The sequence below is a fragment of the Myxine glutinosa genome, chromosome 2, assembly GCF_964187855.1.
Source record: "Myxine glutinosa chromosome 2, kmMyxGlut1.1, whole genome shotgun sequence".
In the NCBI taxonomy this organism is placed as follows: Eukaryota; Metazoa; Chordata; class Myxini; order Myxiniformes; family Myxinidae; genus Myxine; species Myxine glutinosa.
The window spans coordinates 270,159,786-270,185,476 of NC_136262.1; the positions used below are offsets into that span (position 1 = coordinate 270,159,786).

At 44.9% G+C, this 25,691-nt stretch overlaps 2 protein-coding genes across 3 annotated transcripts in view; both read right to left on the reverse strand.

Annotated features, from left to right (window-relative positions):
- Positions 1–25,691, reverse strand: part of LOC137420552 (eEF1A lysine and N-terminal methyltransferase) — a 64,260-nt gene that overhangs the window by 14,723 nt on the left and 23,846 nt on the right. Inside the window, exons 1-7 of one of the 2 annotated variants that reach the window (XM_068105696.2) lie at positions 11,481–11,978; positions 7,099–7,290; positions 6,887–6,991; positions 5,008–5,261; positions 3,413–3,642; positions 3,039–3,280; positions 2,661–2,859 (exon numbers count right to left, since the gene is read on the reverse strand). In XM_068105696.2, the coding sequence (XP_067961797.2) occupies positions 2,661–2,859; positions 3,039–3,280; positions 3,413–3,642; positions 5,008–5,261; positions 6,887–6,991; positions 7,099–7,290; positions 11,481–11,549 (1,291 nt within the window). In that variant the 5' untranslated portion in view covers positions 11,550–11,978. Of the gene's footprint in view, positions 1–2,660; positions 2,860–3,038; positions 3,281–3,412; positions 3,643–5,007; positions 5,262–6,886; positions 6,992–7,098; positions 7,291–11,480; positions 11,979–25,691 lie in introns of those variants that run through there. The other variant, XM_068105695.2, reaches the window with a different exon arrangement.
- The window catches only part of GNE (glucosamine (UDP-N-acetyl)-2-epimerase/N-acetylmannosamine kinase), a 169,299-nt gene that overhangs the window by 6,891 nt on the left and 136,717 nt on the right, over positions 1–25,691 (reverse strand). The window lies entirely within an intron of this gene.

Consider the following 25,691-nt stretch of genomic DNA (forward strand, 5'->3'; position numbering starts at 1 on the left):
AAATCCAAGATGGCCGCCGCCATGTATGTCTGAACATTGTGAGCAAAATATCTTGAAAAATAAACGAACTACTAACTTCTAATCTGGTGTGTCGGTGTATCTACGCATAAGGAAGAACGCTATTGAAAATTGGGTCGCCACATCAAAATCCAAGATGGCCGCCGCCATGTATGTCTGAACCTTGAGCGGAATATCTTGAAAAATAAGCGGAGTACCAACGTCTAATCTGGTGTCTGGTTGCAACTAAGCATATGGAAGAACCTTCTTGAAAATTGGGTCGCCACGTCAAAATCCAAGATGGCAGCCACCATATATATGTCTGACCTTTGTGAGCGAACTATCTTGAAAAATAAACGAACTACTAACTTCTAATCTGGTGTGTGGGTGTATCTACGCATAAGGAAGAACGCTATTGAAAATTGGGTCGCCACGTCAAAATCCAAGATGGCCTCCGCCATGTATGTCTGAACCTTGTGAGCGGAATATCTTGAAAAATAAGCGAAGTACCAACTTCTAATCTGGTGTGTGGGTGTATCTAGGCAAAAGGAAGAATGCTATTGAAAATTGGGTCGCCACGTCAAAATCCAAGATGGCCGCCAACATATATATGTCTGAACCTTGTGAGCACAATATCTTGAAAAATAAACGAACTACTAACTTATAATCTGGTGTGTGGGTGTATCTACGCATAAGGAAGAACACTATTGAAAATTGGGTCGCTACGTCAAAATCCAAGATGGCCGCCTTGCATCTTCCACTTTGTCAACTCACATCACTTCACCGACAGGGAACCGAGGCGTAACGCTTGTTAATATTAGTGCTGAACACCACTCATCACTGATCATGAACCACACACCACTTCAATCCATAAACCTTCAATTCACGATATTGGGATTAAAGTATGATGGTTATATTTACGATACTATTATTATTACTATTACGAAAACGATACACGACTGTATTAAGAAAGCTGGGCTTAATTTGTCTGAAGCGGTCCGAAGATGAGGCATGAAGCCTAAGGCCTATACGTACCGTATTGTTGGAAGATACGCAACGCCGATGGTTTCGATATTTGATGGTAATTTTAACAATCAGTTTGTTTGTGTTTCACACTGAATGAAAACGTAAAGGTAGAGCATGGCGATTGTGATATATGACAGGTTCGACAATATGTTCGGCTTGAACGAAATATAAATCAAAATGGCGGAGGGTGGAGAGTCGGCAGCCGCACCGCCGTAATGACATCAGACGCAATCACATCACCCAGTCATGTGACCAGATTCTCAGCTCTGATTGGTATACGTTTGAGGGGACATACATACATACATACATACATACATACATACATACATACATACAGACGGACAAACACTGTTCTAGACGGCTCTGCCCGATGGGCTGCGCCGTAAAAAAACAAAAAAAAACTATATATACACTTCCGCATTTATTTATTTATTTACCATAGAGCATGAGCATCTGTCCAAGCCATAACACCATTTGAGCTTTTGTCATCAAATATTCAACAAATCTTTATTATGAGAATATGGGGAACACAAATTAATAAAATGTACTATGTTTTTTAAACTGTCGTTTGTCAAGTTTACTCCTGGGGGGTGTGGTCAGTTACCCAGCGGCTAGCTAGCGCTTGGCAAGCCAGCTGTTCCTGGTCAACGGTTTTGAATGGAGTGCTGGCTTTATTGCTGAAGGCACTTGATGAGCGTTCTACAAGAAACTTGGTAAATGAACACACCTTGGGTACTGGAGGTGTAAGAGCAGTACAGGGAGAGTGAGAAATGGAGTTCTTGATGTACAACGCGACTCCGCCGCCAGGATGGGTTCAGGTCAATCAGACCGAAAGAGACAACAGCCAGAGAGAGACACTGAAGTGTCAGAGACGTCCTGAGGGAGGAAAGATTCTGTTAAACAGATGATGTCCGGTTCATCGGCAGTGGCCTGAATTGGGAGATCTGTCATCTTGGAACGGAGACCCTGGATGTTTGAGGTCCACACATTTAAAGACAAGGGAGGAGGAGTTGTTGACAGGGCATATGGATGAATATGGAAAGGAGCACGGAGAGTGAAGCTGCAGCTGCAGTGTCATTTGTGAAAGGACTGGAGTGGAGCGAGATAGGAGCAGGCCATCAATTTCATGTTCCGATGGGGAAGCCGAAGAAACTATAAGTACCTATTACATATCTTATTTTATTGTTTTACATAAAATATCATTTTTATTTGTGTGCAAATACATCCTGTATTTACTTCCTCTATTGTTTAGTAATATTCTTCCTCGTTAAACTGCATCATGTGATTTCTTAAGACTTTACATATGGAGTATTTGTGGAGTGCTGGAATGTATCTCCTGTATTTTAGTTAATATTAACCTGATGGGAAAAAGCTGATCAGTTCAAGTCGTGCTTTCCAGGAACATAACCACGATGTAAACTGATCATTCCCAGTAAAATGAAAGAAAAACTTCAATAGAAACTAATTCCAAACAAACAATGCGTAACCGAATGAACACAATCAGATTTTCTACAAGTTCAGAAGAAAGAAATATTGGCCAAAAAACCCCCCAAAAAAACTAAACAGAACCAATGAGCAGAGAGAAACACAAACCTAAACAGAAGCATGAAATGAAAACAAAAACGAGAAACACTCACCAGACACAAATCTTGTTTCAGACTGCAGCAGGTTTTGACTTCCCAGAAAAACCAATCGACGGTAGATGTGACACGGTCGAGCCATGTCTTCTGGTGTCGATCCCACATCCTCAACAAGAAATTCACCGCTGAGGTCACTTCTACCCTGAAACCTAACCTCACGCCATCCAACGCCGACGCCGACCGACAGGAAAGGAATCTGGATAAACGGTGTGATTAAAGATGGGGGAGGAGGGGAATGCAGATTGTGCGAGGAAGAGAAGGGAGAGAAGGGAGAGGGCCCAAACATATGCCTGCACATTATTGGTACAGAATTTTCGACATGAGAGGATCTCCAATCGGAGGACAAATCCAGCCAGACAAGTCATTTTTGCCTACCTTTATTTCAGGTGGAATACCAGCCGGTGCGAGCTCCAGCATCCTGGGAGAAAGTTCCTTTTGAACAGCTTCGAGCCTGCTACCACCCTCATTCATTTCCTCGCCCGACACCGGCATCCCACCATAGTCCTGACCCGGAAGCAATAATACGACGATGAGTCGGGAAAATCCAGCATCGTTGGCTAATTGAGCTCGGCCTGCCTCTGATCCAAACATGCTTTCACACTCTCTGCCATGAGGAACTGAGAAAATAGGAACAGAAAAGAAAAGATAGTCGCAACAAAACTTGTGATGGATACTGGAATTTGGGGTGATTGGGGGGAGTAGTTACCAACTCTCATCATTTTAGGGACATGAAAGGGTCTTTTACTCACCTATAAACACAGCAAACATCTTTTCTGGGGACGTACAACCTCGACGACTCATGGTGTCAATAATGTAGAGGGAATATCGAGGGTGACTGGGGGTGGTAGCACTCCACAACTCCAATGAAAGCTCACGCTTCGGGCCTTCAGTTACACTAAGGTCAGACAGCTGTGAGCGAATAGCAGCATAGTCTTGCCTCTCCCGCACCCATGTTGCCATGGCCACCCCATTTGCACATCTGCAAGTGCCACATTGTGGTTGTGAGTCCTTCAAACCTTAGGAGTGAGTATTACGCTACTCAACAAACACAATCTCCATTCAGTGTTGTTGTCACAAACCCCCAGCACCATGGCGATGTAGTAGTAGTGACGGGGGTGGGAGTGAGGGGGGTGGGGGGGATAGGAGTGACGGGGGGTGGGAGTGACGGGGGTGGGAGTGATGTGGGTGGGAGTGACGGGGGTGGGAGCGACGGGGGTGGGAGCGACGGGGGTGGGAGCGACGGGGGTGGGAGCGACAGGGGTGGGAGCGACGTGGGTGGGAGCGACGTGGGTGGGAGCGACGGGGGTGGGAGCGACGGGGGTGGGAGCGACAGGGGTGGGAGCGACGTGGGTGGGAGCGACGTGGGTGGGAGCGACGGGGGTGGGAGCGACGGGGGTGGGAGCGACGGGGGTGGGAGCGATGGGGGTGGGAGCGACGGGGGTGGGAGCGACGTGGGTGGGAGTGACGTGGGTGGGAGTGACGGGGGTGGGAGCGACGGGGGTGGGAGTGATGTGGGTGGGAGTGACGGGGGTGGGAGTGACGGGGGTGGGAGTGACGGGGGTGGGAGCGACGGGGGTGGGAGTGATGTGGGTGGGAGTGACGGGGGTGGGAGCGACGGGGGTGGGAGCGACGGGGGTGGGAGCGACGGGGGTGGGAGCGACGGGGGTGGGAGCGACGTGGGTGGGAGCGACCGGGGTGGGAGCGACGTGGGTGGGAGCGACGTGGGTGGGAGTGACGTGGGTGGGAGTGACGTGGGTGGGAGTGACGGGGGGTGGGAGTGACGGGGGGTGGGAGTGACGTGGGTGGGAGTGACGTGGGTGGGAGCGACGTGGGTGGGAGCGACGGGGGTGGGAGCGACGGGGGTGGGAGCGACGGGGGTGGGAGCGACGGGGGTGGGAGCGACGGGGGTGGGAGTGACGTGGGTGGGAGTGACGTGGGTGGGAAGTATTTATTTATGTATTGTTATTGTCATTCATAGTATGTCTTCATGTGCTGGATCTGTCCGTAACTGTGTCCCGTACTCGTGTCCTTCTACTTTCATAAATCAATATTTCCTTGGCTGTGCATGTCAGCTCTGTAAAACTGCATCCCACATGACCCCGTTTAGGCAATATTGGCTCCTCTCTGGGGAGCAACATTAGGTTAAAATCCTCATAACTAGCGTGGGTTTCGCTCACTACTGCAATAAGAGTGTGGCAACTCTTGCTCACTAGTGGGGTCTGGTAGGGCAACCAATTGCCTCCAAATTGGCTTTAAGCCGGCCATCAAAGCTCATCACTTCAGCGTGGTGAGGCCGCATTACCAAGCACCCCAAAAACATGATTATATTATCAATCCGACTCACCTTCCAGGCTGCTCCATACCCTCTGCCCAAACTTCAAGTAAGCATGGGGCCGAGGCAAATGGAATGAGGCGGAGCTTGGTAGCCACAGCGACAAACACAGGTGGCGGGGCAGGGCCACGACGACCCACAGATGCTGATGATGTCACGGTTAAATCATGAAACCTCAGTGCCCAACCTCCGGCTGCAAACATCTGAGTTAGAGCTCCAAGGACATGATGTTGAGCCAAGGTGATGCATAGGAACCGCCCACCATGCTTTGGGGAGGAAACATTGAGAGAAGAAGAGCATTTTCATTTTTACTTTTAAGCCTCAGCCATATATAGGTCTGTTATTCTCTTATTCCGTGGCTATTTTGGAGGCGATACCCATTGTTACTTCCCATAAAAAAGTGAGTGGGACTATTTTGATGGTTCTGTGTTCATAACTGAGTCTTGTCTCATCTTTCTCGAGGACACAGAGGGTTTGTGCGATATTAACATGTGATACAGTCGTGGCCAAAAATATTGGCACCCTTGCACTTTTTTCAAATAAACCACAATTTTCTCGAAAAATAAGTTGAAATTGACGAATGTATTTGGTCTCCACAATTCTTTCTTTCACTGTTAATATTACAGAACCTTTGTTTTTGATTCAAAACTTAATATCTCCTTTTAAATCAGAAAATAAAAAGAAATGGCATTGACAAAATTATTGACACCCTCGACTTAATATTTGGCAGCACAGACTTTGGACAAAATAACTGCAGTCAAGCACTTCCTATAGCCATGAATGAGCTTCCTCCACCTCTCTACTGGCAGTTTGACCCACTCTTCTTGTGCAAACTGCTCCAGTTCTCCCAGATTTGTTTGCACATCATTGCACATCATTGCCTTTGTACGTGACCCTCTCACAGTCCGACCAAGTGGAGACTTCTCCTCCCTGGCGAAAAAAATTATACCCTCTTTGGATGAGGCTGCATTACAAATGGAGTTAATTGATTTCCAAACAACCTCCCTGGTCAGCGATGCGCTCAGAAGTGCGGAGTCGGTGAGTGCCTTTTGGGTGGCATGCTCAGAGGAGTACAGCATGATCAAGATACTCGCATTTTATGTGCTCACGATGTTCCCTTCCACCTATACATGCGAGTCGTCCTTTTCATCAATGAATGCGATAAAGATGCACGAGAGGAGTCGATTGACGAATAAAAACCTGGAGAACTGCCTGCGGATCAAAGTGACGTCCATATCTCCAGACATCCAAAAATCGTAACCGATGGAAGATGCCAGTTTTCACATTAAGCGAGTTGTCATTGGGTTTTGTACTTAATAGCCAAGTTGTATTTTGAATTTAGTTAATGAATGGCTCATTCTAATTCGTATCCTTAATGTTTGAATTTTATATCCTAAATTTTTTTCGTATAAAATTCGTATCCTAAAAATAAAGTTTGAACGATTAACTGAACTGGTGTTATTTTTTTCATACCACACACCGCATGTCGGCTATTTCAGCACCAGGCGCTGTCCACATCCTACTTAATGACTCCACTATGAGGGGTTCAGCGTCACAGTGCAGCCCGCTGCCTGTTTCGTGATTGTCTGTGCCTGTCATTCGTATAATAAGCATTTTTCAGGTGGGGTAGAATCTCTATTTGGACATATATAGCCTATCTATATGTGGGACTGTCCAATATTGTAAAAAAAAAAATATATATATATATATATTTTCAGATTATCAAAATAATCTGCTGGGCCAGATATTATTGCTGGCGGGCCAATTCTGGCCCGCGGGCCGCCTGTTGCCGACCTATGCCTTATACCAATGAGAGCAATTTTTAGCTTCTGAGATGTTTTTACAAACTGTGCAAATAGAATCTACAAAAACCTCAATATTAAATTTGTACCTGTAACAACCTCTCCATCTCAGTGAGGTAGGAAAGTGCTGTCTGTCGGCATGAATCAGATGAATCCGCCATAATCGCATCCAAAGTACCTTTATCTAAACACACCTGGAAGTAGAAAGAGGAGAAGGCCATGGGAATCCACAGCAGATTACGAATCCTTACAGCATCAAAATCTCTAGAGGGTTTGAATCACAAGAAGCATGTAAACTCACCTGAAATGTACCATCTGGCAAACCTGTAGCCGTAGCATCTAGATGCAGGAAGCGAGCACGCACATCGCCTTGGTGACGGCGTTGCATGATTGTCACGGCATTGGCACTGCACTCCAATCCCGTCACTCCTCCAACACCTGCGCTCAGCAAACCTGCTGGAAGATCGGACGTCCCACATCCTGGAAGCAAAACCTGTGAAAGCAAAATCACTTTGAGCTGGTCAGACAAGAAAAGATAGACATGAATGTTTAAAAGTGAGACAGGGAGACGATAAGCATCAATTATAATGTTCCAGATGGTTGATGAGTTTGTTTGTTTTTCCCACATCTGCAGACAGGAAAAATGATGGATACATCTGCAAATTCCTTCCTCTTCTCCAATGGCTTGATCTCTGATCATCAATTTGGATTCAGACCAGGTCATTCTACTCTGGACATGTTGCTTCTGCTGTCTCAACAATGGATGGAGGTCCTCAATGCCAAACAGCAAATCAGAGCTGTCTCACTTGACATATCACGTGCCTTCGATACGGTCTGGCACCCTGCTCTGCTCACCAAACTCTCCTCCTATGGTATCCATGGAAATCTCCACTCGTGGCTTGCGGACTTCCTCTCGGGTCGTAGGCAACGTGTGGCCCTGAATGGATTTCTCTCATCTCCCCTTTCTGTTCTGGCTGGAGTTCCCCATGGTAGTGTTCTGGGCCCTGTGTTATTTCTGGTCTTCATCAATGATCTCTCCGACTCTCTGGAAAATCCTCTCTATCTCTTTGCTGATGACTCCACTATCTGCCGCTCCATTCCTCATCCCTCAGATCGGCAGTCTACAGCCTCCTCACTCTCTGCAGACATGGACAAAATCACAGACTGGTCAAACAAGTGGAACATGTCTTTCAATCCTGACAAATATCACACTCTTACAATGTCTCTCCGAAAGGACCGACTGGAAAACCCTCCCATCTACTTTCTCAACAATCCTCTCCAAGAAGTTCTGTCGCTCAAGCTTTTGGGTCTCACTATCTGCCATGATCTTTCTTGGGAAAACCACATTTCCAAGCTGGCCTCCAAAGCCAGTCGCCGACTGGGCATCCTCCGTCGTGCGGTCTTTCCTTGGCACACCTGAGCTCCTCACCACATACAAGGCTTTCATCCACAGCTCAATGGAATACTGCTCTCCCCTCTGGGCTCGTGCTCCTGCCTCACACCTAGCTCGGCTTCACGCTGTTGAAACCAAAGCTTTCAAAATCATTGGAATCTCTTGCAATGAAGCTTGCTCCGAGGGCCTTTCACTCACTCACCGCAGGCAGGTTGGTGGTCTTTCTGTCTTCTACAGACTCCTCTCCGGCCTTGCTCCCCCAGCTCTCTCTATGCTCTGTCCCCCCAATATTCCTTCAGGTCGCACAAGATCTGCCTGCAACCCTCTTATTGTTAAACTGCCAAAATCTAGGCTTTCTGCTCACCTTCACTCTTTCATTCCCCTTTTCTCCCGCCTGTGGAACAAACTCCCCCACTCCTCCCTCCAGGTCTTTAAAACAGCTGTTCACCACCATCTCTTATCTTCCCCCATCCAAAACCTTGATCTTTTCTACCCCCACTAATTCACCCCAGATACACTTTTTTTTTTGAAATTCCAACTTCTTTCCTGGAAGTCCTTGCAGTGTTCATATGTTTTATACCTCTCCCACCTCCCCCAAAGCCCTCCCCCTCCCACATTTCTCCCGTGGTCCCTGCTCTCAAATGTTGTGTTTGTGTCCTTCCCCCTCTCTCCCCATCTTGTCTACCGCTCCCCTTATTTTTTGTGTTTTATGTGTCGGTTTGACTTTTTGTGTGATTAATGTTAGCTCTTTCACGAGCCTCGATCTTGTTTCCCCCCCCCAAAAAAAAAAAAAAAAATTTGGTGCAGAGGATTGTACATGAATGAATGAATGAATGATCATTTTAAGGCCATTTTCCCTGCTGGAGCGGGGGTTAGCCTTGCGGGCCCCATGACAATCATGGTTCCCTGTTTGAGGCAATGTTTTATGGCCGGATGCCCTTCCTGACGCCAACCCTTGGTCACGCTCTTCGATGCGCAGGGATACGGTGTACCTATTCTGAATCGGGGTACACATCGTGATCATTCATCCCAGTAAGCTGGTACTCAATTTGCCGACCTCGGAAGGATGACAGGCTGAGTCAACCCCCCTGGCGTTAATTCGGCGATCGACCGGGATTCGAACCCAGGATCCGAGGATCCCAAGCCGGCACCCTAACCGCTAAGCCAACACCAGGCATTGTACATGGAAGGAGAAAAAGCAAACGGAATTGAAGCATGCGGCCTTCTCACTGGAGGAGTCAGCTGTGGTGCCATTTGAAGTGAGGGGAGGGATGGAAGGGGAGTACACTTCAGAGAAAGACTTAACAAGGTGATTCCAGGTTCTAGAGGAGGGAGACAAGTTGGAAAGTTCATTCCTGAGCTTGGATAGATCATGTTATCTGGCTCTCCTGGGAGTGGACACACACTTGTTGTGGACTTTTTGGAATGCCATGACATTGCCTTCAGCCTTATTTACATTCCAGGAAGAGAAGGAAAGCTATTTCAGAGCAACTGCCTCACCTTAAGATTCATGTTTGTATTCCACTCATAGGCTGGATCTGCATCAATATCAAATTGGCTTGTTCTCTTCACCTACCCAACTTATCCACCAAGTTTTGTCATCATCCATCCACATCTGTTTGAGATATCGTGCTATATATCCCTTTCAGTCCTCTCTCTCAATGGTGAAGAATCACTGTTAAATTAAAAATTATAGCATCCGGATCTTCACCAAAAATGTAATCAATTCGTCCTCGTCACACACCCAACCTGTGCGCCAAACTTTTTAAGATAGTAGAGGTCAGATGTCACCGGAAGAGGCGGCTGAAGAGGTCACCGCTTGGTAGTAGAGGTCACCAGAAGAGGCGGCTTCACATGCTTGCCAGTACAACCGGATAAAAGGAAATTTGGGGGCAATCGATTGGCCCCATGGGATAATTGGAAATTAGGAGTGGTGGATGACATTCTTGGACCCGACCAACCTGCGATGACCTGCACATCAGGAAAGGTTCCTTGATGGTTACTGTCCCAGGTGTTCGGTTCTTGCTCATAAATTGGGACATGCATAATTGGAGTGGGGGCGGATGAGAGTGACTCCATGTTCGGTGAGTGGATCGGTTTGAATGCCACAATGTGTCTTGTGGTTGGGTGTTTGTTATGTGTCAAAGGGTTTTCTTTTGCGTTTGTCTGTCATGAGGAAAGTTGAGCTGTGATTGGAGTGTGAATGTGAATTATAACACATGTACACAGGCCATGGCAGTGTAGGAACACAATCACCATCTTTGCATTACAGTGGTTGAGAATTGAATGGCAGCGGGGGAGGAAATAACATTTGGGATTTTGTGGGTGGGGAAGGTGTGTGTCCCCACAGGAATGGATCAAGCTCTGGAGGAGCAATGACTGGGCGCCGCCCAAGCCCCCCCCCCCCCAAGGTAATTTGACCCTGGCAGCTGGTGGTTTCTGGAAATGGAGACCCCTGGTGACCTGGAAGAGGCTATGGGAGCCTGAGGCCGAGAGAGCCTGGATGTTGTGGACACCCTCCCCGGCAGGATGTACAGCAAAGGAGCTGTTTGGCTGTCAGGGGCGAATAGTTGAATGTGGGGAGAGGGGGGGGGGGGGGAGGGGGGCGGGAGAAGTCGTAAAGTCAGGTGACTTGTCTTGAACTGCGGGCATCACAGCCTGAAGCACCCCCACCATCTTGGTTATACGGTACCTCCCTGCTGCCTAAATGAGGATCACACAAGTGTGTAACAAGTGGTATGCCATGGTCTTGCAGGATTTGAATGAATGTTTGGTGATTGGGGATTTATGTGTGAGAGTGTGTGGGAGAAGGTCCACCAATCCATGTCACTAATGTGTACCAGAAGGACAGGGCCCACGGAAATTTGGAGCAGGTAAATTGGGATGGCTCCGCAGGTAACTTTGGATCTTGTGGCATCCACCGGGGAACGTGGTCTTTAAAAAGGGGTGTACAAATGTTATTGCATTTTGGTTAAGGTTTTGTCTGTTAAGGTAGGTTTTTGCATGTTTTTGACATTTTCTACCCGCCCCAGGAGTTGGGAGCGAGGAATCAAGTTTTGTAACTATTTGCTTTATTGGTTTAAGGGGTGTAGAACGTAAAGGAGAACAGGTAAGTTAACTACTGCTCGCTTCCCACAACCCCTCATAATTTATTTCATAGGCTAATTAAGTGAGTCTGTAAGTGGTATGGCGAGTGCGGTAACACCTGCATTGAACCTTGCAGGAGCTACGCTTCCGAGCAGGGTGGGGGAGGGAGCTGTGTTGCGTTTGTGGGGGTAGGGATGAAATACCATTGTGGAGGCAGAACCGTATAGATGAGCATGGACCGTGGACGCGTAGGAGCCAATCTCGATGACCATAAGGAGGGAAACTGTGAGCTGATGACTCTACTCTCTGTCGCTCCATTCTTCATCCCTCAGATCGGCAGTCTGCAGCCTCCTCACTCTCTGCAGACCTGGACAAAATCACAGACTGGGCAAACAAGTGGAACATGTCTTTCAATCCTGACAAATCTCACACTCTTACGATGTCTCTCCGAAAAGACCGACTGGACAACCCTCCAATCTACTTTCTGAATAATCCTCTCCAAGAAGTTCTGTCACTCAAACTTTTGGGTCTCACTATCTGCCACGATCTTTCCTGGGAAAACCACATTTCAAATCTGGCCTCCAAAGCCAGTCGCCGACTGGGCATCCTCCGTCGTGCGAAGTCCTTCCTTGGCACACCTGAGCTCCTCACCACGTACAAGGCTTTCATCCGCAGCTCAATGGAATGCTGCTCTCCCCTCTGGGCTGGTGCTCCTGCCTCACACCTCGCTTGTCTTCACGCTGTTGAAAGCAAAGCATTCAGAATCATTGGAATCTCCCGCGATGAAGCTAACTCCAAGGGCCTCTCACTCACTCACCGCAGACAGGTTGGTGGTCTTTCCGTCTTCTACTGACTCCTCTCCGGCCTTGCTCCCCCAGCTCTCTCTGGGCTCTGTCCCCCAAATATTCCTGCAGGTCGCACAAGATCTGCCTGCAACCCTCTTATGGTTAAACTGCCAAAATCAAGACTCTCTGCTCACCTTCACTCCTTCATTCCTCTTTTCTCTCGCCTCTGGAACAAACTCCCTCACTCTCTTCAATCCCACTCCACCCTCCAGGTCTTTAAAACAGCTGTTCACCACCATCTCTTATCTTCCCCCATCCAAAACCTTGATCTTTTCTATCCCCGATAATTTCACCCCAATTCCACTTTTTGAAATACCAACTTCTGTCCTGGAAGTCCTTGGTGTCCTTGTGTTTTATACTTCTCACACCCCCCCACCCCTCCCACGCCTCCTCCCCCCAAGCCCCCCCCTCCCACACATCTCCCTGCTCTTAAATGTTGTGTGCTCTCAAGTGTTTGTGTGCTTCCCATTCTCTTGTCTTCCGCTCCCTCTTTTTGTGTATTTTGTTTGTCTGGTTGATTTGTTTGTGAAGTGGATGTCAGCTCTTTCACGAGCCTCGATTCAGTATACAAAAAAAAAAAAAAAAAAAAATGCTTAAGAGTGAGCTTACGTGTTGCCACACAGAGGGTGATTTTGTGTTCGTAAAATAGGGCTAAAGGATAATACCCAGTATGTAAATTGCCTCCTGTGATTTTCCCTTATGTTTTTTTTTTTTACATTCACTCGGCCAGCCATGCAATCAGCTCCATTGACCACAACAACCGACATAATGCCGACAGAGACCGGGACATTACGATCAATAAATAAACCCCACCTCCGAAAGATCGTGATGGACATTTAACCCCGCCCATCAGCCGAGTAAGGAAAGGGTCACGCCCCAAGCTTTTGCGATTGGTCGAATGACGTCAGGGAGGGAGAAGGTTCGAAAAAGAAGAAGAGGAAGCGTGCCGCTCTCTCTGGAGCTGGCTTTGTGTGGGGCGGACGCTTTTGTCCCTGGCTCTCGGCTGTGGCTAGCTCGTGTGCGCTTTTTGGAAAGAACGTTTCGGAGCTTTGGGGAGCCTTTGCAATATTGGAGGGGGTGTTGTTGACAGTGATGCTCTGCGGAGACGGAGGAGGTCGCGAGGAAATCGAATGAGGCTGTCCTGTCTGCTCGCCTCACGCCGGCAGCTGGCTACGGGTGCGACTCCGCGCCATCTTGTTCACTTGCCGCGTGGTGACTCGGGCTTGACGACCACCGAGCTCCTCAAAGTCCTCATTGGGATGAAAAACTGAGTACCAGCCGGCTTAAACAATTTATTTTTATTTTTACATTCCCCTGTCTGTTTTTGAGTCTGCATGTGGAGGTACCTCAATTAGGATTTAGATTTACCTCACCATCCATTATATTTCTGTGATTTAATTACATTCAATCCATTATTGTACATTTCATTTGTTGTATTGTTGATTTTCCTTGTCTCGTTTCTGTGTTTGTGGGTTTGAGGAATGAACCCATGTGACAGCCGTCCGTGCAGGTAAGAACTTTGGTCCCGTCCAGCGTGCACCAAAAAAAAAGTGCCGCCAGTTTTTGGTTTTTCACCTTGGAGTTAAAGCAAACTGTTCGGCTATCTGTCGCCTGTGATCTTAATCACCCGCGACATGACAATACTTACCCTGCACAGTCAACTTAGTGTGAGCCAATTCTTCTCTTTTTGATGGGTTTTTTCTTTGATCCAATTTAGCTGCCAGACCACCTGAGTGATTACATCAAAAGTTTATATTCTCTAATAAAATTGTTGTGCACATCATGCTCAATAAATTTCAAACTGATCAGACTAAGCGTTGTCCCTTTCAAATTAGGATGTCATAATTAAGGCACCAATGACATCATCGTTGACAACACTTATTCCCCATAGGGAGTACTTCACAATGAGCCATGTTTCAATTTTTTATATTGACCTGTTTTGGAGATTTTGTGGTGTAACGTTTTTCCAAGATAGCATCCATACCATGTGACCGATGACATTATAATTATGAATAAAACAATTCTACAGGCAGAGGCGCTCCAATGGTAGAATTTCATGCCAATCGGACCAATGGTTAGCGAGAAAATGAATTTTTAAAATGCAGACATGAACGTACGCCACACGTACGCAACCGAATGTCTAACCTTGCATTTCACTTCGCGAGCACGGGGTAAATATCACAGAACATGGTTTATACGAGCTGAAAGGGAATATTCATGAGATTTACAGGGACTCGTCGAAGACATCACTGCAGCTAATGTTATGAATATACTTGAAAAATCTCACCCTGGTGTAATAGAAATGTCAAATCGAAGAAGTGCTTCATATGAGAGTTTTTTGGGGGGATATGATCGAGACGTTTAAGAAAATAAGGGAACTGTAAATATAGCTACGGCCAAAAGTAAATGCTGAATAATTATTCAGCAGAGTACACCAGCCTCAAGTCAAAAGGATCAAATGGAGGTGAATACATCAAGTTGTGGGAGGAACCCGTCATCAGGGTTATCAGCATCAAGTCAAAAGGATCAAATGGAGGTGAATACATCAAGTTGTGGGAGGAACCCGTCACACCTGCTGAAACCCGCGAATGAAGATAACAACCAACGGGGAAAGCCGTACAAGTGTTCCGTGTGTTCTCAGGATTTTAGTTGTCCATCAGCCTTAAATAGACACAGACTAATTCACACGGGAGAGAGACCGTACAAGTGTTCAGTGTGTTCTGAAGATTTTAATCAGTTTTCAAATTTAAACACACACAAACGAATTCACACGGGAGAGAGACCGTACAAGTATTCCGTGTGTTCTAAGGATTTTAGTTGTCCATCAGCCTTAAATAGACACCGACTAATTCACACGGGAGAGAGACCGTACAAGTGTTCCGTGTGTTCTGAAGATTTTCGTCGTTCTTCAACTTTAAATAAACACAAACTAATTCACACGGGAGAGAGACCGTACAAGTGTTCCGTGTGTTCTGAAGATTTTAATTGTCCATCAGCCTTAAATAGACACAAACGAATTCACACGGGAGAGAGACCGTACAAGTGTTCCGTGTGTTCTAAGGTTTTTACTAGTCCATCAGCCTTAAATAGACACAGACTTATTCACACAGGAGTGAAACCGTACAAGTGTTCCGTGTGTTCTAAGGTTTTTACTAGTCCATCAGCCTTAAATAGACACAGACTTATTCACACAGGAGTGAAACCGCACAAGTGTTCCGTGTGTTCTAAGATTTTAATCAGTTATCAACTTTAAATAAACACAAACTAATTCACACGGGAGAGAAACCGTACAAGTGTGCTGTGTGTTCTGTAGATTTTCGTCGTTCTTCAACTTTAAATAAACACAAACTAATTCACACGGGAGAGAAACCGCACAGGTGTGCTGTGTGTTCGAAGGTTTTTAATCAGTTATCAAATTTAAATAAACACAAACTATTTCACACGGGGGAGAAGCCGTACAGGTGTGCTGTGTGTTCGAAGGTTTTTAATCAGTTATCAAATTTAAATAAACACAAACGGATTCACACGGTGTAGAAACCCCATGCAGGTGTGCTGTGTGTTCTGAAGATTTTCGTCATTTATCAAATTTTAATAAACACAAACTATTTCACACGGGGTAAAAGCCGTACAGGTGTGCTGTGTGTTCGAAGGTTTTTAAACATTTATCAAATTTAAATAAACACAAACTATTTCACACGGGGGAGAAGCCGTACAGGTGTGCTGTGTGTTCGAAGGTTTTTAATCTTTTATCAAATTTTAATGAACACAAACTAATTCACACGGGGGAGAAGCCGTACAGGTGTGCTGTGTGTTCGAAGGTTTTTAAACATTTATCAAATTTAAATAAACACAAACTATTTCACACGGGGGAGAAGCCGTACAGGTGTGCTGTGTGTTCGAAGGTTTTTAATCATTTATCAAATTTTAATGAACACAAACTAATTCACACGGGGAAGAAGAGAGGGCACAGGAGCAATAGTCACAGCAGGAAGCACTAGTTTAGAAACTTGACATAACATCAGCTTTAAAGGTGATGGGATTAGTATTTTTTATTTAATTTTACACATGTGCACAAATATTGGACACACATGCACACTTGTATACACACACACTCAGGCACACACAAACACACACAATGGAGGTATATACTTTGAGAGCTCGTAGGTCTCCGTTCCATCTCCTGAAACTCACCCACGTGTGGAGATAGCAGCCAACAACACAAACATACACACCCATACATGCATATATGGACTCACACGGAGGTGGATACTTTGAGACCTGGGATGGCCTCCCAGATATACCCAAGGTGGAGGGGGTGTGCCTAATCAGTCGACCATTGTGCCACAACTGTTTTTGCCATCCTCGTGACATTACGCCAATTCTTCGTTCTGCATGCAGCACAAGTCTGGTTTGGCCATCATTTGGCAGTTAAACGGCCATGGAGGTGACCAGATTTCGACTCACCTCGACATACTCCTTTGGAATGTTTTAAACCACCTGGTATATTTCACAAAGCCATGAGAGTTTGAACAAATGTGAAGCACAATTGGGAAGAAGATTGCTGCAATAGACCAGGAACTGCACCAGGAAGTAGTTTGTGTGTAACAGACTGAGATAACTGAGATAACTGAGACTAACAGAGATCCCGGTGTGTACCCTGGATAAGAATAGGTACACCGTATCCCTGCGTGTCGTAAAAGACGACTAAGAGGGTTGGCGTCAGGAAGGGCATCCGGCCATAAAAACATTGCCTCAAAAAGGGAACCATGACAATTACAACTACATATGGGCAGGGTACAGCCCAAAGTGGAGATTGGTTTCTGAGGTTTGGGACATGGAATGTAGGGACAATGACAGGGAGATCAGGAGAAGTGGTGGAAGTATTGGTCAGAAGAAGAGTGGACATATGTTGTGTGCAAGAGACGAGATGGAAGGAAAGTGGTGTGAGAATGGTGAAGAGTAGGCAGGGACAGAAATACAAGTTTGTGTGGCAAGGGTGCCTGGAGGGCATGAATGGTGTTGGTGTGCTGTTTTCTGAGGAGTTTGTAGACAGTGTGGTGAGTGTGACGAGAGTGAGTGATAGGTTGATGATGGTGAAAATGATGATTGGAAAGCTCTTGGTGAACGTCATCTCGGGATATGCTCCGCAGGTTGGTCGAAGCGATGAAGAAAAGGACAAGTTCTGGTGTGCGATAGAGAAGCTGATGGAAAACGTGAAAGATGAAGTTGTTGTGGTAGGAGGAGACCTAAATGGACATGTGGGAAGGAGTATGGATGGTTTTGACGGAGTTCATGGGGGTTACGGATATGGTGTGAGAAATGGAGAAGGTGAAAGGATTTTGGAGTTTGCTGATGGAGCTGATTTGTTGATTTGTAATACTCAGTTCCAGAAAGAGGATAATAAGCTTGTTACATACACGTCAGGTGGGTCGACGACAACCGTTGACTACCTGATGGTGCGTAGGCGAGATAGGGGGCACCTCCGGGACACAAAGGTGATCCCGGGGGAGGAGGCTGTTTCACAGCACCACTTGGTTGTCTGCGACGTAAGGGTGAAAGGTGCGAGGAGAGCTCGGCGGGTGAAGTACCAACCGAGAATGAAGGTGTGGAGGTTGAAAGAGGTGCCAGTAAGGGAGGCATTAAAAGAGAGGCTGAGTAGGGTCGAGGATGATGTGGTTGAGCTTGAAAGTGGTTGGATGTCGATGAAAGCTAGTCTGTTGGGAGCCGTTGGTGAGGTATGTGGATGGATAAAAGGACCACCGAGGCACTCGGAAACATGGTGGTGGGATGATGAAGTTGGAAAGAGGATTGACGAGAAGAGGAAGAAGTTCAAGGAGTGGCAGAAGGCGAAGGGTACGGGAGCAGAAACAGCAGAGCATGAAAGTTATAAGGCAGCCAGGAAGGCTGCAAAGAAAGAGGTAGCAAAGGCGCAGGAGGCATGTAGGAAAATGTTCGGAGAACGCTTGGATTCGGAAGAGGGTCAGAAAGCAGTATTCAGGATTGCAAAGCAGATAGCGAAAGAGGTGTGATGTGATGGGGGTGAGTTGCTTGAAGGATGAAGTGGGACAAATCGTTGTCGACCCAGATGGAATTAAAGGAAGATGGAAGAGATATATGGAAATGCTGTTGAATACAGAGAATGAATGGGATGGCAACATAGAGAGTAACCCTGTTTTAGGACCGGCAGAGAAGATAACTGAGAAGGAAGTTGAGGAAGCTATAAAAGCAATGAAGGGTAGAAAAGCGGGAGGGCCAACGGGAGTTGTGGGAGATATCAGGAAGTTGGGGTGTGAAGAGAATGACAGAGATCTGTAATCTGGTGGTGAAAGAAGGCCGCATTCCAGTGGATTGGGAACTGAGTACCCTCGTCCCTCTATACAAGGGGAAAGGTGACCCTCTGGAGTGTGGCTCGTACCGAGCGATAAAGTTATTGGAGCATGGAATGAAGGTATTGGAAAGGGTGTTGGAGAGGAGGTTAAGGAAGAAAGTGAAGATTGACGAAATGCAGTTTGGAATCATGCCAGGAAGAGGAATGACAGACGTGCTTTTCATTGTGAGGCAGTTGCAGGAGAAGTACATGGAGAAGAGGAAGAAGTTGTTTCTTGGGTTTGTTGATCTGGAGAAAGCATTCGATAGGGTACCACGCAAAGTATTGACATGGGCATTGAGGAAGTTAGGAGTGGAGGAATGGTTGATCAGAGTAGTGATGGCAATGTACAATAGAGCGCGCACAGCTGTAATGACGAAGGACGGGAACAGTGGTGAGTTTGAGGTGAAGGTGGGAGTGCATCAGGGGTCGGTACTAAGTCCACTACTATTTGTAGCTGTGATGGAGGTGCTGGCTCAGAACGTAAAGGAGGGTTTACCGTGGGAGTTGTTGTATGCAGATGATCTGGTGTTGATTGTGGAAAGTATGGATGGACTGAGGAAAAGATGAACACGTGGAAGGAATGTATGGAGACAAAAGGTCTGAAGGTGAATATCGGAAAGACGAAGGTGATGGCAAGTGGTAAAGCATGTGGTGAGGTGGAAAGAACTGGGAAGTGGCCCTGTGCTGTGTGTAGGAAGGGTGTCGGAGTGAACTCCATTCAATGTACAATGTGCGCTGAGTGGGTTCATCAAAAATGTAGTGGTCTGAGAGGGTCATTAACCAGTGTGGCAGCTACATTCAAATGTAAGGTGTGCACAGAGGGAGCTGCAGATGGAGGAAATGTTGAGTTGGATCTTGGAGACGGCGTGAAGCTGGAAGGTGTGAAAACATTTTGCTACCTCGGAGACATGCTGAATGGAGAAGGTGGATCAGACTCGGCAACGGTTGCTCGAGTGAGATGTGCATGGAAGAAGTTTCGGAAACTGAGTGGCATGCTGATGAGGAGGGGAGTGTCGTTGAAGCTGAAGGGAAAGGTGTATGCTGCATGTGTGAGAAGTGTTATGATTTATGGGAGCGAGACATGGGTAATGAACGTAGAGCAGCAACGAAGGTTGGAAAGGGTGGAAATGCGAATGGTTCGGTGGATGTGTGGAGTATCGTTGAGAGAGAGGAAGACAAATGATGAATTGCGAAAGATGATGGGAATAGAGCCTGTGATTGATGCTGTGAAGAGGAACAGGTTGAGATGGTTTGGTCATGTGTTGAGGAAGGATGAAAGTGACTGGTTGAGAAGAGTGATGGAAATGAATGTAGAAGGAAGCAGAGGACGGGGAAGACCGAGAAAGACTTGGCTAAAGATGGTGGAAGAAGAAATGCGGGCAAGGGGGTTAACAAGGAGAGATGCAGAAAATAGGGCAAAATGGAGAAGATTGTCATGGGGACCGCAAGGCTAACACCCGCTCGAGCAGGGAAAATGGCCTTTAAAATGCATGTTGTTGTTGTTGTAGAGTACATCTTGATATGACCAGGCCGCACAACCTGAGTAAAGCCGAGAGTTAAGATGGTAGCAAGGTAGGATCTTTCATTGAGGGAGTAGTTAATGCGTACAATGCTTTCCCTGGAAAAGTAGTGGCAGCAGAAACAGTAGATAAGTTTAAATTGAAATTGGATAAGTAGCTCGAGGCGATGGAGATAGAGGGGTAGAGCAAAAACAGCAAATGAGGAACAAGTAACAGTGTAAACACCTAAAACATTTTGTTAAAGTGGACATCGTTTGCTTGTTAAAGTGGACACCTCTCTGGCCATTCTCAGAGAGCCTCCTCAGCGCCGAGTCTGGCATTTCACTCAGGCTGACTGGCACGGTCTGCAAACAGCCATCAATCATCTGGACTGGTCTCCCATCTCGACTGCCTCTGACATCAATTCTTCCTGGGAATTCTTCCAGAGCAAACTGCTCTCTCTCATGCACAGATTTATCCCATCTCGTCTTCAGTTGTCTTACCCTTCCTCGTGTCCATGGTACACGGAATCTTGTGGTGAGGCTATTGCCCAGAAACAACTTGCGTTTGCCTCTTGGAAGGCAAATCCAACTGAAGGCAATCTCAGTTCCTTCCACCATGCTCGGAACAAGTGTGTCTACCCTCAGGAGTGCCAGGAAGCACTATCTCTCCACATTCAAGAATGAACTCTCAAACCTGTCTCCTTCCTCCAAATCCTGGTGGCATCTGGTCAAATCCGTTTCTGGTGTTTGTTCCCCCTCCATCCCCTCCCTTACCTCAAATGGCAACACAGTTGACACCGTAAGTGACAAAGCCGAATGCCTCAACTCTGTGTTTGCCTCAAAATCTTGTGTCCCAAATCCATCTCTCTCTGTTCCCAACTTACCGAGTCGAATCCAGCTGCTCCTGGACTCTGTGTCCTTCTCTCCTGACAAGGTGGAGAAGTTTTTGTCAAACCTCGACTCTGATTCTGAAACTGGACCTGACGGCATAGCCCACAGTTCCTAAAATCCTGCTCTGCCGCTCTATCTCACCCTCTCTCTGTTCTTTTCACCCTCTCTTTTGCTCAAGGGCATCTGCCAGCATCTTGGAAATCAGCAAACATTACCGCTTTACACAAAAAAGGGGAAAAAACAGATCCTTGCAACAACAGACCAATCAGCCTTCTCCCAATTATCAGCAAAGTCATGGAATCCATCATTGCTTCGGATATCAAATCCTTCCTCTTCTCCAATGGCTTGATCTCCGATCATCAATTTGGATTCAGACCAGGTCATTCTACTCTGGACATGTTGCTTCTGCTGTCTCAACAATGGATGGAGGTCCTCAATGCCAAACAGGAAATTAGAGCTGTCTCCCTTGACATATCACGTGCCTTCGATACGGTCTGGCACCCAGCTCTGCTCACCAAACTCTCCTCCAATGGTATCCATGGAGATAACCACGCTTGGCCTGAGAACTTCCTCTCTGGTCGTCGTCAACGTTTGGCCCTGAATGGGTTTCTCTCATCTCCTCTTCCTGTTCAGGCTGGAGTTCCCCAAGGCAGTGTTCCCTTCCTCATCCCTCAGATTGGCAGTCTGCAGCCTCCTCACTCTCTGCAGACCTGGACAAAATCACAGGCTGGTCAAACAAGTGGAACATGTCCTTCAATTCTAACAAATCTCACACTCTTACTATGTCTCTCCGAAAAGACCGACTGGAAAACCCTCCCATCCACTTTCTCAACAATCCTCTCCAAAAAGTTCTGTCGCTCAAGCTTTTGGGTCTCACTATCTGTCATGATCTTTCTTGGAAAAACCACAATTCCAAGCTGGCCTCCAAAGCCAGTCGCCGACTGGGCATCCTCCGTCGTGCGAAGTCCTTCCTTGGCACACCTGAGCTCCTCACCACCTAAAAGGCTTTCATCCGCAGCTCAATGGAATACTGTTCCCCCGTCTGGGCCGGTGCTCCTGCCTCACACCTAGCTCGGCTTCACGCTGTTGAAACCAAAGCATTCAGAATCATTGGAATCTCCTGCGATGAAGCCAGCTCTGAGAGCCTTTCACTCACTCACCGCAGGCAGGTGGTCTTTCTGTCTTCTACCGACTCTTCTCCGGCCTTACTCCCCCAGCTCTCTGTGCTCTGTCCCCCAAATATTCCGACAGGTCGCACAAGATCTGCTAGCAACCCTATTATGGTTAAACTGCCAAAATCTAGGCTCTCTGCTCACCTTCACTCTTTCATTCCCCTTTTCTCCCGCCTCTGGAACAAACTCCCCCACTCCCTTCAATCCCACTCCTCCCTCCAGGTCTTTAAAACAGCTGTTCACCACCATCTCTTATCTTCCCCCATCCAAAACCATGATCTTTTCTACCCCCGCTAATTCACCCCAGATACACTTTTTTTGAAATTCCAACTTCTTTCCTGGAAGTCCTTGCAGTGTCCACATGTTTTATACCTCTCCCACCTCACCCCAAGCCCTCCCCCTCCCACAGTTCTCTCGATGTCCCTGCTCTCAAATGTTGTGTTTGTGTCCTTCCCCCTCTCTCCCCAACTTGTCTACCGATACCCTTATTTTGTGTTTTATGTGTCGGTTTGACTTTTTGTGTGATTAATGTTGGCTCTTTCATGAGCCTCGATCTTGTATCCAAAAAAAATAAATAATAATAATAATAATAAACAGGCAACAGTGTAAACACCTCAAATATAAACACTATGAACATGTAACAGTGTAAACACCTCAAATATAAACACTATGAACATGTAACAGTGTAAGCACCTCAAATAAAAACACTATGAACATGTAACAGTGTAAGCACCTCAAATATAAACACTATAAACATGTTAGTGTAAACACCTCAAATATAAACACTATGAACATGTTAGTGTAAACACCTCAAATATAAACACTATGAACATGTTACAGTGTAAACACCTCAAATAAAAACAATATGAACATGTAACAGTGTAAACACCTCAAATATAAACACTATGAACATGTTACAGTGTAAACACCTCAATTATAAACACTATGAACATGTTACAGTGTAAACACCTCAAATATAAACACTATGAACATGTTACAGTGTAAACACCTCAAATATAAACACTATGAACATGTTACAGTGTAAACACCTCAAATATAAACACTATGAACATACGTGCAAACACCTCAAATATAAACACTATGAACATGTTACAGTGTAAACACCTCAAATATAAACACTATGAACATGTAACAGTGTAAACACCTCAAATATAAACACTATGAACATGTTACAGTGTAAACACCTCAAATATAAACACTATGAACATGTTACAGTGTAAACACCTCAAATATAAACACTATGAACATGTTACAGTGTAAACACCTCAAATATAAACACTATGAACATGTTACAGTGTAAACACCTCAATTATAAACACTATGAACATGTTACAGTGTAAACACCTCAAATATAAACACTATGAACATGTAACAGTGTAAACACCTCAAATATAAACACTATGAACATACGTGCAAACACCTCAAATATAAACACTATGAACATGTTACAGTGTAAACACCTCAAATATAAACACTATGAACATGTTACAGTGTAAACACCTCAAATATAAACACTATGAACACGTTACAGTGTAAACACCTCAAATATAAACACTATGAACATGTTACAGTGTAAACACCTCAAATATAAACACTATGAACATGTAACAGTGTAAACACCTCAAACAGAAACACTATGAACATGTTACAGTGTAAACACCTCAAATATAAACACTATGAACATGTAACAGTGTAAGCACCTCAAATATAAACACTATGAACATGTTAGTGTAAACACCTCAAATATAAACACTATGAACATGTAACAGTGTAAACACCTCAAATATAAACACTATGAACATGTAACAGTGTAAGCACCTCAAATATAAACACTATGAACATGTTACATTGTAAACACCTCAAATATAAACACTATGAACATGTAACAGTGTAAACACCTCAAATATAAACACTATGAACATGTTACAGTGTAAACACCTCAAATATAAACACTATGAACATGTTACAGTGTAAACACCTCAAATATAAACACTATGAACATGTTACAGTGTAAACACCTCAAATATAAACACTATGAACATGTAACAGTGTAAACACCTCAAACAGAAACACTATGAACATGTTACAGTGTAAACACCTCAAATATAAACACTATGAACATGTAACAGTGTAAGCACCTCAAATATAAACACTATGAACATGTTAGTGTAAACACCTCAAATATAAACACTATGAACATGTAACAGTGTAAACACCTCAAATATAAACACTATGAACATGTAGCAGTGTAAGCACCTCAAATATAAACACTATGAACATGTAACAGTGTAAGCACCTCAAATATAAACACTATGAACATGTAACAGTGTAAACACCTCAAATATAAACACTATGAACATGTTACAGTGTAAACACCTCAAATATAAACACTATGAACATGTAACAGTGTAAACACCTCAAATATAAACACTATGAACATGTTACAGTGTAAACACCTCAAATATAAACACTATGAACATGTAACAGTGTAAACACCTCAAATATAAACACTATGAACATGTAACAGTGTAAACACCTCAAATATAAACACTATGAACATGTAACAGTGTAAACACCTCAAATATAAACACTATGAACATGTAACAGTGTAAACACCTCAAATATAAACACTATGAACATGTAACAGTGTAAGCACATCAAATAAAAACACTATGAACATGTAACAGTGTAAACACCTCAAATATAAACACCATAAACATGTAACAGTGTAAACACCTCAAATATAAACAATATGAACATGTAACAGTGTAAACACCTCAAATATAAACACTATGAACATGTAACAGTGTAAGCACCTCAAATATAAACACCATGAAACATGTTACAGTGGAAACACCTCAAATAGAAACACTATGAACATGTTACAGTGTAAACACCTCAATATAAACACTATGAACATGTTACAGTGTAAACACCTCAAATATAAACACTATGAACATGTTACAGTGTAAACACCTCAAATATAAACACTATGAACATGTAACAGTGTAAACACCTCAAACAGAAACACTATGAACATGTTACAGTGTAAACACCTCAAATATAAACACTATGAACATGTAACAGTGTAAGCACCTCAAATATAAACACTATGAACATGTTAGTGTAAACACCTCAAATATAAACACTATGAACATGTAACAGTGTAAGCACCTCAAATATAAACACTATGAACATGTTACATTGTAAACAACTCAAATATAAACACTATGAACATGTAACAGTGTAAACACCTCAAATATAAACACATGAACATGTAACAGTGTAAGCACATCAAATAAAAACACTATGAACATGTAAACAGTGTAAACACCTCAAATATAAACACCATGAACATGTAACAGTGTAAACACCTCAAATATAAACAATATGAACATGTAACAGTGTAAACACCTCAAATATAAACACTATGAACATGTAACAGTGTAAGCACCTCAAATATAAACACCATGAACATGTTACAGTGGAAACACCTCAAATATAAACACTATGAACATGTTACAGTGTAAACACCTCAAATATAAACACCATGAACATGTTACAGTGTAAACACCTCAAATATAAACACTATGAACATGTTACAGTGTAAACAC